General features: G+C 42.2%; 1 protein-coding gene across 1 annotated transcript in view; it reads right to left on the bottom strand.

Annotated features, from left to right (window-relative positions):
* Nucleotides 1-543: 543 nt before the first annotated feature.
* KCTD18 (potassium channel tetramerization domain containing 18) overlaps nucleotides 544-15230 on the bottom strand; it is a 35714-nt gene continuing 21027 nt past the window's right edge. Inside the window, exons 5-7 of the mRNA XM_029606212.1 lie at nucleotides 13089-13183; nucleotides 10994-11096; nucleotides 544-2497 (exon numbers count right to left, since the gene is read on the bottom strand). Of these exons, the coding sequence (XP_029462072.1) occupies nucleotides 1894-2497; nucleotides 10994-11096; nucleotides 13089-13183 (802 nt within the window). The 3' untranslated portion in view covers nucleotides 544-1893. The remainder of the gene's footprint in view (nucleotides 2498-10993; nucleotides 11097-13088; nucleotides 13184-15230) is intronic.

Here is a 15230-nt window from a genome sequence, read left to right on the forward strand (position 1 = left end):
CAGCACTTCCATTTTGACCATTTGGCAAGAACAAGAAAGAATGGAGTCTAACAAACTCTCAGTAGGGTGCATTTCTTTGACATCGAAGTATAGCCTCTAATAAGAGCAGCAAAACAAATTCAATGGAAACACAACAAATTCAATGGAAACACAACCTTGTCCTTTTTACATTAACAAATACTTCGCATTGGGATAATGACAAAATCCATTATTATCAAAAGAAAACAAATAAGCCAAACCCCCCCCAAAAAAAACCAAACTTGTTTTATATACATACACAATATTTAGTGAGAGCCAAAATATATGACAGTTGTGGCTACTAAAAAAGAAAAAGTGGCAACCTCACGTGACATGGCCTTTAACCAAATATCAGGATTTTAATAAATAAAAGCAAATTCCTATTAATTCCTATTAATTAGGATAAATCTCTGTTTATGTATCACTACCATATTGTTTTTGTTGATTATATTTATCACTCTCCAGTTGTTATAGTTTAAAATCTGTCCTGTCTTCCATCTCCCATGTTTTACGCTCCCTGTTTAATGTAACTTTACTTTCTACCTAGATGTTAATTGGTTTCCCCTCAGTTCTATTGTAAACTAGTACGATAAGACCTGGTCTTGAGTATTGGTATAGTAAAAGAAGTTAAATAAATAAATAAAGTGGGAAATAACCAATTAAAGAATAGCTTAGTTGAGTCCTACTTATGGCTTAATGAGAATCTGCTTATTAAAAACTAATAAAAGTATAGTGAAACTGTTTTAGTTGATTTGGAGTTAATCACCTTTCCAAACCTGAGAACCAGGTGAGTTACAAGTCATGTGCACCCAAGGCAACGGAGGCTGAAGTGACACAGCCAGAAGCATCAATAGGAGAGGCAGGCTTTGAACCTTGGCTTTCCTGTTTCTCGGCCCACTGGTAAGCACAAGTTTTGCTATATCATGCTGTAGTGAATGAAGTACATGTTGTATATTCTTATCACTTATCTTCCTGTTATGATGCAACTCTTTGCATGGGCAACCTGTGTACAGCTGAAGAAGTTTTTAATGGAATGGTCTCTGACTGGCACCTGCTCACTGTAATCGACAATGTACTTCATTCTGGGCAGGGGGTTTTCTGCACTGGAACAAACCAGCAAGATTAAGATTCAAGAAAAGTTCCCTTCAACTGAATTAATTCTAATGGTCCACTGCAGAGATACAGGAAAAAGGCGCAAAAAAACCAATTTCAATCATTTTTTTAAAAGTTATATAGCACACTTTCTTTTTGAAAAGCACTAAGCTGATTGCAGTCAAAACTTGCCAGAAACAGTCTGCCTGGCTAATTTAGTCAAAAAGACTTTCCCTCCAAAACAGCTGAGGACCTGTAATATTTTAAGCAGCAATGCTGACTCAGTTTTTCACCATGACCTTTGCTTGGGATATTACTACTTTTGAATTCATGGATCTTTGTTTACATTATACTTTTTACATTTTTGCAGTCTTTTTCCCCCCATTTTAATTTGTTTTTTTTTAAGTACCTTTACAGAGTCCTATCTTTAGGTAGATTTGATTCATTCATAGGTATATGCACTACCCATGTGATGATGCCTGTAAACACATTTGAGGGCATCTGTACATACATTAGTTTTTCTACGGCACACTGACCCAGGCACCTTAAAAAACTAAAAAGTTCCATCATTTCAGTAAATCAAAATTCTGGCACCAAAATCAGCAGCCCCTGATCGACTTGCATTGTCAATGGCAGAGGATAAGCAGAAAGAGTTTTCAAAAACTTTAAAGGCTAATATCTTGAAAGGAGCTTAGTGTTTTTGGTTTGAATACCAACTGAATTAGCCACATTTTGCTTTTTATTTCTTTTTCCATAGTACTATTGCTTTAACCAAGATTGGCACTAAACATTAGACTCAGTTTTTTCATTCTGTAAAACATCCTCTTTTTTAGCATATCCAGCTGAACAAGTGGGAACTATGTTCTTGTGCGTTTCATCGCCTGCTGCAGAGGTTGTGGAACTGTCCACAGGGCTGCCTTCTAGTTCACAGCTTTTGTTCAATAGGGAGGAGCAGGATGGCAGCTCCGTTCTCATGACAGGCCGTTTCAGTTTTATTATGCGAGTGGCTGTGGATGCTTTTTGTGCAGGAGCCGTAGTTTGTGGGCTTGTTTCGCTGGTCCCCATATTCTTCGTTTTGGGGGATATGGGTGCACCACAAGATAGCCGAGAGTTCAAAGGTTCTGAATTACAGGTAAGAGGTACACTTTTAGGCACAGGATTGTGTTGAACCAAACTGCCATTGCTAGTTCTTTTGAGAGAGACAACAGAGGATGAAGCGGGTTTTGAATTTTCCAAAGCACCTTCTGGCAGAAGTAATTTTAATGAGGTAGAGTTCTTAACTTTGATACAAGTGCTTGTGGATGGGCCAGAAAATCTAATAGGTTTAGGGCCTGGTTTAGAATTTAGGCCTTCTGGAGCTTCCTCTTCCTCAATGTAAATCAATCGCCTGCCAAGACAAAGAAAGGTAAATAGCATTTGACTCTTATCGCATGATAAACATGTGATCTGGTTCCTGTTTTGGCTAAGTTTAACAATCTAATTTGATACAACTTTCTGTATTTTCCCAATAAATTTTGCTTTATCTCTGCTGTTTTGAATCTGTTCTTGTGGGGGACAAGATTGTTTCCAATAGACTATACTTAATTCTCCTGTTCTGCATGTAGCTGAATAATATTAAAAAAAATTTTTCTCCAACAGACAGTTATCTTATTTCTGCAGGTTCTTACTCATTACGTGTGTTGTGGTATTATCTTGCAAGTTATTTTTTAAATCTCTGTCAGGCCGATACAGTACAGTGCTATTGGACGCGCGTTTTCCCTTACCCCTTATTCAGTAAGTCAAGCCCAAAACTGAGCACACAATGCGTGCACAGAACTGGATGCACTATGCACACAGACGTTACTGTAGAGGGAAGTCACACACACAAAAGCGTGCGAAAACGCCATCATGGCCTATCATGCAGCACGCAGAGAAAAAGCCTAACTGCGGGGCCCAGCCTATCTGGGCCGCTCAACCCACTAGGCTGCCTGGTTCCCCAAATCCCAACAGGAGCAGGAACGAACATGGGAACTGCTCACTGAGCCCGGAGAACAGAGGAAGTCCTTCAAAGCCCCTCTACACTGTCTCTGCCTTTACTATATATATATATATATATATATTTTTTTTTTTTTTAATTTAACAGAGCTCAGCCCTTACCAGCTGAGTAAAGAGATGGTCTCCAACTGCGGGGGGGGGGGGGGGGGGGGGAGAGAGGGCATGTGCTGTCACCTCCTGCACCCACTGCCTTTAGGCTGTACAATCAGCTAAGTCCATGCCAGGAAACGCAGGTACCAGACCAAGGCACACATTTGAGGGACCACAGAAATCACCAGGAATTCTCAACTGGGGGAGGGACCATCTGGTATCACTGCAGGAGAGTGGGGCTTTTTTTTTTTTTTTTTTTTTTTTAATTCTCCTTCCAAAATCTGAATCAATCCCCATAGGGCGATGTACATCCACCATCTGCTGGAGACAGAAAATACTGGCAGGCTGGTATCATTGCAGGAGTATATATAATGTGATGTAAGCTTGCTCCGTCTCCGTCTGCTGGCAGGGGAGCATAAAGCAAAATTGCTTACCTTGTAATAGGTGTTATCCCAGGACAGCAGGATGTAGTCCTCACATATGGGCGACATCGGTAATGGAGCCCTATACGGAAAAACTTCTGTCAAAGTTTCTAGAAACTTTTGACTGGCACTGTGTGCCTACTGCGCATGCCCAGCATGCCATGATATTCCTGGCCACAGGGGTCTCTCTTCAGTCTCGTTTGTAGCAATGAGCGTTAGCCAAAAATAAAATAATAAAACGTATCGGACCCAACTCCACGGGGTGGCGGGTGGGTTTCGTGAGGACTACATCCTGCTGTCCTGGGATAACACCTATTATAAATTAAGCAATTTTGCTTTATCTCAGGACAAGCAGGATGCTAGTCCTCACATATGGGTGATTAGCAAGCTACAGGCTGAGTCATCTTTGTACTGGACCAACAGCGTACAACTTGTGCAACAGGCACAACAACTAGCATACTGTTGGAAAAAATGAGGCAGCCTGAAATCACGAAAAGTTGGATGTGGAAGGATTTGGGATTATGCTGGAAACAAGTTTTTTAAGACAGATTGTCCATAGGCTGAATCTTGTCGTCCTTCCTTGTCGAGACAGTAGTGGGCCACAAAGGTGTGAAGAGAACTCCATGTTGCGGCTTTACAAATGTCAGCTATCGGTACTGAACGGTAATGTGCTACTGAGGTTGACATTGCCCTTACTGAATGTGCCTTTACTCGACCTTGGAGAGGAAGGCCTGCTTTTTCATAGCAAAACTGTATGCAATCTGCTAGCCAATTGGATAAAGTCTGTTTACCCACTGCTTTGCCTGGTTTGTTTGGATCGTAAGATACAAAGAGTTGAGTGGATTTCCTGTGGACTGCAGTTCGGTTTATATAGAATGAGAGTGCACGTTTACAGTCCAAAGTATGTAAGGCTGTTTCTCCTGGATGGGAATGAGGCCTTGGAAAGAATGTGGGTAAAACTATGGATTGGTTCAAGTGGAATTCCATGACTACTTTGGGAAGGAATTTTGTATGTGTACGTAGAACCACTCTGTCATGTAGCAACTTTGTATAGGGTGAGTACGTGACAAGTGCTTGCAACTCACTAACTCTTCTAGCCGATGTAATGGCTATGAGAAAGATAGTTTTCCATGTGAGAAATTTGAGATCGCAGGAATCTATGGGTTCAAAAGGAGAACGCATGAGTCTTGTTAAAACCAGGTTTAGGTCCCATTTTGTGATTGTGGCCGAATTGGTAGTTTTATATGCATTAAACCCCTCATAAATCTGCTGATGAGAGGTTGCATGGAAATTGGTGCATCTCCCATCTTCTTATGGTAAGCAGAGATTGCACTTAAATGGACTCTTACGGATGAAGTCTGTAGACCAGAGTCTGAAAGATGGTATAAGTATTCTAGGAGAGAAGTTATGGAGCAAGAGAAAGGATCAATATTTTTTGCCTGCACCAGAAGGTGAACCTTTTCCATTTGGAAGAATAGTTCTTACATGTTGAAGGTTTACGTGAAGCTAAAAGCACTTGAGATACGTTAGTGGGAAGATTGAGAGGTTGTAAAATCAAGCTTTCAACATCCATGCTGTCAGGGATAGGGATTGAAGGTTGGGGTGGCGCAACCGACCCTGATCCTGAGTTATGAGAGTGGGAGCTATTCCCAGGCGAATTGGTTCCTTGATCGAGAGGTTGAGAAGCATGGGGAACCATACCTGACAAGGCCAATACGGGGCTATGAGTATTATGGACCCCTTGTCCTGTTGTAGCTTCACTAGAGTTTTGGTTATGAGCGGTATCGGAGGATACGCGTATAGAAGGCCTGAGTTCCAAGGGCGAGCAAAGGCGTCCTTGGCTGGCTGGGTCTTCTGTCTGTGTAGAGAACAGAATTTGTCCACTTTGTGATTCAGATGTGACGCAAAGAGGTCTATTGTCGGTTGTCCCCAACATTGGAATATCCTGGTCGCTACTAAGGGATCCAGGGACCACTCATGTGGTTGGAAATGACGGCTGAGTCGATCCGCCACTACGTTGTGAATGCCTGCCAGATAAGTGGCCCAGAGAAACATTGAGCGTGTTAGGGCCCAGTCCCAAATCTGTGCCGCTTCCTGACATAGGAGATACGAGCCCGTACCTCCCTGTTTGTTGATGTACCACATGGCAACTGTGTTGTCTGTTTGTATGAGGACAGTCTTGTGTGAAAGGCAGTCTTTGAACGCATGCAGCGCATAACGTATAGCTCGAAGCTCTAGGAAGTTTATCTGAAATGTTGCTTCGAGTTTCATCCAAGTACCTTGAGTCTGCAGATGGCCAATGTGTGCTCCCCAACCTGAGGTGGATGCATCTGTAGTCAATGTTACTTGCACAATTGGTTGTTGAAAGGGTAGGCCCTTGAGCAAGTTGTCCATATTTGTCCACCAGAGGAGCGAGGAGTGTAGTTTGTGAGTTACTCAGATAGGAGAAGACATTGGCTGAATGGCTTGTATCCATTGACTTTTGAGCGTCCATTGAGTGAGTCTCATAGCCAATTTGGCCATAGGAGTGACGTGGACTGTGGAGGCCATGTGACCCAAGAGAGTGAGACATTGATGCGCTGTTATTTGTGTGCACGCCCGAAGAGAGCTGGTTAAGGAGGCTAGTGTCTGTGCACGGTCTCTTGGCAAGAAGGCTTTTGCTGTTATGGTGTTTAAGTCTGCTCCGATGAACTGTAAGTTGTGAGATGGTGTGAGGTGGGATTTCTGGTAGTTGATGAGGAATCCCAAGGAATGGAGAAGATTCATTGTGAGCTGGAGAGAATTGAGAGCTCCTTGATGTGTTTGACTCCTGATGAGCCAATCGTCTAGATAGGGAAAGACATGCACGCTTTGCTTGTGCAGATGTGCGGATGCCACTGCTAGACACTTTGTGAATAATCGAGGTGCTGAGGCAAGGCCGAATGGTAGTACCCTGTATTGGAAATGTTGAGTACCCACTAGGAATCGTAGATATTTGCGATGAGGCGGAAATATGGGAATGTGAGCATAAGCGTCTTGAAGATCCAGAGAACAGAGCCAATCTCCCTTTTGAAGTAGAGGTAACAAGGTTCCTAGAGAAACCATCCTGAATTTTTCTTTTCTGAGAAATTTGTTGAGATTTCTGAGGTCTAGTATGGGATGTAGGCCTCCGGTTTTCTTTGGAATGAGGAAATAGCGGGAGTAGAATCCTCTGCCCTGCTGATGCCGAGGAACTGATTCCACGGCCCTGGCGCTCAGAAGGGTGGATAATTCTGTTTGTAGAATTGTGGATTGGTTTTTTTTATTAACCAAAACGAAGTGGGAGGATTGTCGTTTGGTATGGTTAGAAAATCCAAGTGGTACCCCTGAGATGTGATGGAAAGTACCCACTGGTCTGTGGTTATGAGTTTCCAATTGTGATGGAAGAATGTGATCCGACCACCCACTGTGTTGTGCCGGATTGGGAGAGCGGCTGCTGTTCTCCCTGGAATCACTTCAAAACCCCGACGTGGATGCTGTCTGTGGAGGGGGTTGAGGTCTGGATGTCCTGGATTGTCTAGGTTGTGAGCGTTGAGGAGGCCTAGATGAATGGCCACATGTAGGAGGAGGATAATATCTTCATGGTCTATAATAAGGACGCTTAGATTCCTTCCGTGGAAGTCTCTTTGATGATTGAGACTCTTGAGGTATAGCTGACAATTGTTTTAGTGTTTTGGAGTGTTCCGTCAACAGAGAAACTGCTTCCTTAACTTTATCACCAAATAAGTTCTCCCCCACACAAGGAAGATCTGCTAGTTTGTCTTGTATCTCTGGCCTTAGGTCAGACGCCTTAAGCCAGGCCCATCGTCGGGCATTGATTCCAGTGGCAGACATCCTGCATGCAGTTTCAAATGAGTCGTATGCTGCACGAACCTCATGCTTGCCTGCTTCAAGGCCTTTATGAATAATAGTCGAGAAGGGTTCCTGACGTTGCTGTGGGAGATTCTCTGAGAGTTCCTGGATCTGTTTCCATAGGTTACGCTGGTATTGAGTCATATATAATTGGTATGCAGCAATCCTGGATACCAACATAGAACCTTGAAACATTTTCCTACCAAGGTTGTCCAGGAACCTATTATCTTTACCCGGTGGGGTTGAGGAATGAGTTTTTACTCTTTTCGACTTTTTCTGTGCTGACTCAACTACCACTGAATGGTGAGGTAATTGAGTCTTTTGAAACCCCGGGATGTGCTGGACCAAGTATGTTGTGTCCACTCTTTTGTTGACCGGGGGTATGGAGCAGGGATGTTCCCATAACCTGTGCAATAACTCTACCAGGACTTTGTGGACTGGAACTGCCAAAACTTCCTTGGGTGGGTCCACAAATTGTAGTACTTCTAATGTCTTTTGTCTGGAATCATCCTCAGTATGTAATTGGAAAGGGATGGTGTCTGCCATCTCTTTAACAAAGTTGGAGAATGAAAGGTCCTCCGGAGGAGAACGTCTTCTCTCTTCTGGAGGTGATGGTTCAAAGAGAACTTCCTCTGAGGATGTGTCCGTATCTGTATCCTGCCAAGTGTCCGGTGTATGAGGTTGAGGTGGAGTAGGTGGTGTGTACTCCTTTGGTCTGGATGGGTGTTCCAACGGTTTAGATGGAAGCAATGGTGAAATTGGTGGATGAGGGCGTGGAACCCCTGATGGACTGGGAATTGGCTCTGAAGGTGGAAGGTCCTTCGGGATATCCTCTCCAGAGGGTGGTGGCATCGTTGGTTCTGGAGTTAATACTGGAATGGCACCGATAATAGTGTCTAATTTTGCCAAAATCGGTGCTAGAGAGACAAATCAAGTATTGGCATCGAGGGCGATGGCAGTATTGGTATTGACGATGGAACCGGCAAGGGTATAGGTACCGGCGGCAGGTTCATGGGAACCGGAGTCGACAGCATCAGTGGTGTCGATGGTTTGGGCGATAGCCTCGATGGCTGAGTTGGCATCGCACTGAGGAGTGCATCTTTTACTGCCTGGCGAATATATTCGTCCAGTTCCGCCCGCATAGCTGGTGAGACCAGAGCAGCTATGGGGGGAGGCAGTGAGGGAGATTCCGGTACTTCCCCAGGGCCCTGAGGAAGTACGGTTCCCGGCACCGATGGCGGTGGGGATCGCCATGGTTTAGAAGGCCTCGGTGATGTTTCGGTCCTGCGAGGTTTTTTAGATTGCGACCCAGGAACTCTCGATGGATCACCAGATATCAGGTCGATGTCCGGGTCGTGCGGCCTCCGATGCCGATGTTTCTGTTTACTTTCGGCGGTCTTCTCGATGATTGATACCGACCTGAAAGACTATGTAGATGGGGTTGGAGATGCCCTATCCCCTGCCTCATTGGGTGTTCGCTTTTTCAATACGACCTTGCAGATAGCTCCAGCCGGAGATGATTGGGTGGATGTGGATGTCGAAGGCATCAATTGTAAGTGGAACAAGTGTTCCATCTTCTCCATCCGGAGTTTTCTACCTTTCGGCGTCATTTCAGCACATTTTACGCAAGTTAATATGTCGTGCTTCTCTCCCAGACACAACACACATTCTAAGTGTGGGTTTTGATGGACATATTCCGGCAACAGATCGGGCATTTTTTGAAACCCGAGGCTATAATTAAGTCAGACAGCCGTCGACGACTTGAAGCAAAAATGGCAAGGAACCGGCAAAAAGGGGGTAGAAAAATTTACCGCTATGTTTAGTCGGGAGACCCCTACGGTTTTAAAGTTTTTCCTAAGTTTTCTTTAAACTTTTTTATGAGGTAAATTTTACCTCAGAGGACTCCTAATACCAGCGAGGCTAATGGCTCCGCGGAAAAAAGAAGACTGAAGGGAGACCCCTGTGGCCAGGAATATCATGGCATGCTGGGCATGCTCAGTAGGCACACAGTGCCAGTCAAAAGTTTCTAGAAACTTTGACAGAAGTTTTTCCGTATAGGGCTCCATTACCGATGTCACCCATATGTGAGGACTAGCATCCTGCTTGTCCTGGGATAACCCACTAGTCCAGAGTCCATCTGTCTATATGCTAGGAAATATTTTCTGATTAAAAGCCTGATAAGATCTCAGCACAGCTGCAGGCATATGATCCACTGCAGACAAATTAAGGATTTAACACTCTCTCCATTTCTTTACAAATGCAACAAAAAAAACAACAAAAAAACCACACTTAAAGAGGCAGTCATTGCAGCAGACTTGACACTCCCCAGGGCCTGAAGATGACTCAATTACTCAAGCCACAGTTCACACAAAGAAAATTATTTTTCAGCAAGAACATGGTCACATCATAGTTATGCTGTATTCTGACTAAATACAGTTTCCAGAAGATCTTGCCTGGTCTTAACGGCACTGCTGAACAGCTTAACTATCCAACCCCCAGCACATTTCTCCAACATATTATTTGTGTTTTTTATTTAACTGCTATTACAATTACTGTATTAAATCACATTAATCAATTACATGTTTACCATAGTTTCATATTAATTAATTTTAGGATTAATTTTGTGTATTGTTTTTATATTTTAGTCATAATTTTAAGAGTATTTTACTGTATTGTATTTTAACTGAGATGTATTGTAGGTATCGATAACTCTTTGTTGTGCTGTTAACTGACTTGATATTTTGTGAGGAAGGTCAGTATACAAAAATGATCAATAAATAAATAAATAAATATTAATAAGTATAAATAACATATTATTTAATCACACAATTGAGCCAATGTTCAGAATCGGGCGGATTTTAAAAGCCCTGCTCGCGTAAATCCGCCCGGATTTACGCGAGCAGGGCCTTGCGCGCCTATTTTGCATAGTCGCCGGCGCCCGCAGACCCCGGGACGCGCGTAGGTCCCGGGGTTTTTCGAAGAGGGCATGCCGGGGGCGGGACCGGATGACGCAGCGTTTCGGGGGCGGGACCGGGGGTGTGGTGCCTGCTTCTCGCAGGCGTAAATCTAGGGACAAAGGTAAGGGGGGGGGTTTAGATAGGGCCGGGAGGTGGGTTAGATAGGGGAAGGTGAGGGGAGGGCGAAAGGAAGTTCCCTCCGAGGCCGCTCCGATTTCGGATTGGCCTCGGAGGGAACGGAGGCAGGCTGCGCGGCTTGGCGCGCGCAGGCTACCCAAAATCAGCAGCCTTGCGCGCGCCGATCCAGGATTTTAGAGGATACGCGCGGCTATGCGCGTATTTTATAAAATCCTGCGTACTTTTTTTAAAAATCTACCCCAATGCTAAGTGATGCACATGATCTTTTTGTTAATATGCCAAATTATATTTAAAAAAAAAAAAATCCTGCAAAGTGCTTAAGGAACTAAACTTTCTGATGCTGACTCTTGCTAGGGTAGTAAAGCCCAGTACCTGTTGCGTATGGGTGGCAAATGATTCAGACTTCCTTGCAAAAACCGTTCCTCCAGAGTCCAACATTCTATCTGCTCCTGGGGTACTCGCCAATAGCTGACACCTGCAGGTCCAAGAGCATTAAGATTGCACACACCATACTCCAATTCAACAGTTATCCTTTCTGAAGATAACATAAAAACATTATCTGATGGTTCCATAGCTTAGCTGCATAGCAAAATATTCACAAAGCTTGGTGCATTACGATCCTCTTAACGTGAACATTTTGGGTCAAACTTATGAAAGGGTTTTTCCCCATTCTGTCTGCAAAGGAAAACTGCCTTGTCCCTAGATACCTTGCTAACGTGCTAGTTCCTTCCAGTTTATCAAAATGGGATAAATGTTATAGTAAAGGGAAGCTCTCTTAAAAGTGAACAATCCCTGGCAAGTAAGTTTGTCTTTACTATATAAGAAAATAAATTTCATAACTGCCTCATTAAAAAGTAAGTAGTAACAAATGTCTCTATAACCCCCTTATTCCAAATATCAATGCTTTTCTCAAGTTTCAGACAGATTAGTGGGGAAACTACACTTTCCTAGCTTCAATGTGTTTTTTTTGTGCAAAAGCTGGAGCAATATTGCTGTTCTGAGTTGTTGCTGAAAGATACATGGGTGTCTCCCAGCCATTAACGCACTGTGCAGGGGAGAGGCACTATTTGACTAGAGTCCCAGCCTTTCTACTCATCATCAATCCACTTCAGTTCCTGCTTTTCTTATAGAGATTGCTTTATAAAACAGAAGGCTGATCTTTTGCAAGCTTGCTCAATCCCATCCATAACCTACATGGTTTAGCTCATCTCCACCATATGCCCACTATTATAACTTACAGTCTCTTGTTTGATTTGTGTCTGGTGACGTATCTGCTTGTCTTGATTAATTTGTAAGCTCCAAGGAGAGGAGTTGTCTCTCAAACACTCCATACCCCTAGTAACACTATAACAAATGACAATATTATTATTAATGAATTCTTTAAGATAAGGAATTCATTATGTGATGACTGAGCCATATTACTGATGTTTGTAGGATCCTAGTCTAATAGGAGTTTTATCCATAGGCATTGTAGCTGGGATAAATACTCTCTTTTATCCTGACCTCTGCGACATGACCATGTAAAACCTGGCTTAGCCAGTACTCATTTGTCATTTATACATAGCACCCCACACATTAAACATTTTTATCTGACCTGAGGAGCAGACAGGATCACTCACAGACCAAAGTGAATACTGAAACGGTAAGTAAAGTTTTGTCTGCAGTTCACATTTCAACAGATGAATATCAAGGATACTAATTTGGTCACAGATCATACAATCTGAATTCTAGGGGCCAAAAATCATAAATATTTAGTTGCAATTCTCCAGGTTAGTCATTGGAAATTGGCAAATTAGCCAATCAGACTAGCTCTTTCCAGTTAGTCTGAACTCAAATAGCATCAACTAGCCCCAGAGTATGTCTGTAAAGGGAAGTATACTCTAGAATTTACCATAGTGATGAAAGACATAACAACATGAACCTATTTATGACCAGAATTACCTTTTATAATTTATCATCTATGTTTTATGTCTACAATTCATGCTACAAAATGTACTGAAAATAATATTTGAACTGTTCCCTCCAAGAGAAATAAAAAAAAAAGAAAACTACTCTAGTATCTACAGGTGGCATAAATACAATTAATCCTGATTAAAACCCTGGTTATTCCTTCCAGCAAACTCCTCCTCCATTTCGTATTTGAATTCAATGAGTCCTACCTCACTGGAAAGCCCAACATGGGAAGTTTTGTCTGATCACATTGTTTCTATTTGGAAAAATGATTTTCGTATGTATGATTAGTCTATATTTATGTATTTAGCTGACACCTTTTCATTGGTAGCTCAAGAAGCATTACATTCAAGTAGAGTAAGAACTATTTAAATGCATTTGGCTGTCAAGACCCTGCAGTACCAGCAATGATTGGAAGCTGCAATACCAACAGTAACCACATGGTCTCTGCGTCATCACTTTCATTCTTTCTACAGATTTCAAGGGTGCTTGATGCTAGAACAATGAAGTACTGTACCTTTCCCTTCCCATGAATCAAAGGCATCCATCATCTTTATCAATTCAGCTGGAGAGTAATAACTCCAAATGTACTGAACATTATTTCCCGCCTCTCTGGCAACATGAAAAATAAATTAGAAAGGAAAAATTCACTATGTCAAAATAGTCATTAAAAAAAAAAGAAAAGGCATAGAACTTTCCATAAATGTTCAAATTTCCCTTGGCACAATTTCCTTAACAGTAAACCTACTAATTCAAGTCCCCTGGACAAACACATGCCAGTACTTTGAAAATGTGATCTTTTTCACTTCAGCATTATTAGATTTTAATTCACACATTTCTCTGAAGGCATTTTCAAAGAAAAGCCAAGGATGCCATAGCCACCACTTGGAACGAGATATGAGAAAAAGGTTTATAAGGTAAACATGCCCCCGAATGAGATTAAAATTTCAGATGCTCAACTAGACTGAAGTTTGGCCTCCATGAGCACAAAGAAAGTAACCTACAGTAATTGCTAAAATAAGTTCCTGCTTGACCTCCAACAGCAGGTGGTTTTCCCACTATTCTTCATATAAATTTCTAGGAAAGAAAAATATTACTTTCAATTTATATACAAATAATCTCAGAGGCTAAAAAACTCCCAACATGTAAAAGTCATGCTGGAAACATAACATGGCTGCCACCACATGGCCACACGATCCCCTCTCACCCTTCTGTAGCAATCTGATGGACACAGGGGGAAGGGGATCCAAGGAGAGCAAGTGATTTTCCTGCCATAGGAAGTTAATGCAAAGTGGAGGGGAGGGAAGCACTCCCCGTGCTCTATATAGGGTTGGAAGAGACAGGCCTGGGAACTTTTCTCCCCAGTTACTAAGTAAACCCTCTCTATCTACTCCCTATTTCATGTACTCCAAAGGTTAGGACAAATCGCTATGCTGATAGAAAAGGGTTGATCGGGATAGACTAAATTAGGACAGACTAAATTAGGTCTCATCACAGCAGTGGTTTAGGCTAGGCAAAAAAAATACAGCCAATAGGAATCGAGGATTTGCTTTTATGTCTGAGCTTCTATGGCAGGGGATGACGAGGCTTCTGCTGGTACTTAGCACATACCAATATTTTCAAATGATTTTCCATACTTGCGAGGCACCAACTGAAAGTTATCCAAGGGTTCCCTTGACCTTGCATGTAATAAGTCCCAGCTGGTAAAAAGGGCTCTCTTGCAAATGTGTTTCACTGTCTTCACAGGAAATCACAAGCTAATGAACTGACCTGCCATATCTTTAACTTGAATTTTAAAAACTCATCTTATCTCTGAACATAACTTTCATAGCCTAAAAAACTTAGCTCATAGGTAAACAGGTCAATGTGGGTGGCAAAATCCAAACTGTAGAAAAATGCTCTTAAGAGTTTTGAGGTAAATAGCCCTTTTTACCAACCGGGACTTGTCATAACATCCAAGGTCATTTGTTGGTATTTTGCCTTTTTCAAGTTGGTGCCTCACAAGTATGGAAAATCATTCAAAAATATCGTATGTATTAAGTATTGATTCTACCTTTTCAATTTTGCTTTTCGAATAGCTCCACTCCTTCGAGGTATCCTGGCACATTCAGATTCTCAATGATACATGTGTGTGTTCGGGTGTGGGGGGCCACCTTCCTTATGGGCATTGCTCAGTATGTATCAGGTATCTTTTTCAGGGTTTAGTTTCCCAATCTCTGATACATGAATGTTGTCGCTAAAATTTTTGACCAATTATGCTTCAGCTGGGGTCATTTATATTATTAAATGTCCTTGAAATTTATGTTATGTTGGCAAGACTATACATCTGCTTTGGGTACGGATAGTGGAATGCCTCTGTTTACACAACAAGCAGATGGCGGTGCCTTAGGTAACTCATTGCCTTTCTAATGGCCATCTTTTTACGATTTGATTTTTACAGTGATTGATATGAAAGCTCCTGTTAGATCCATTTCAATTCATGTTGTATCAACTTCAGACAGCAGCGCCACAGGGATTAAATAATGAATTAGATTTTTCTGGTTTTTTATAATTGTTTTTGTTCACGTTATTCTCATTGAATAACTTTGGATTGTTGCTAACCAATGATATTTCAGTATTTCGATTTCCCACCGTTTGCCAAAAGTTTTAAGATGGTGTT

This window comes from Rhinatrema bivittatum, chromosome 6 (genome assembly GCF_901001135.1).
Source record: "Rhinatrema bivittatum chromosome 6, aRhiBiv1.1, whole genome shotgun sequence".
Lineage (NCBI taxonomy): Eukaryota > Metazoa > Chordata > Amphibia > Gymnophiona > Rhinatrematidae > Rhinatrema > Rhinatrema bivittatum.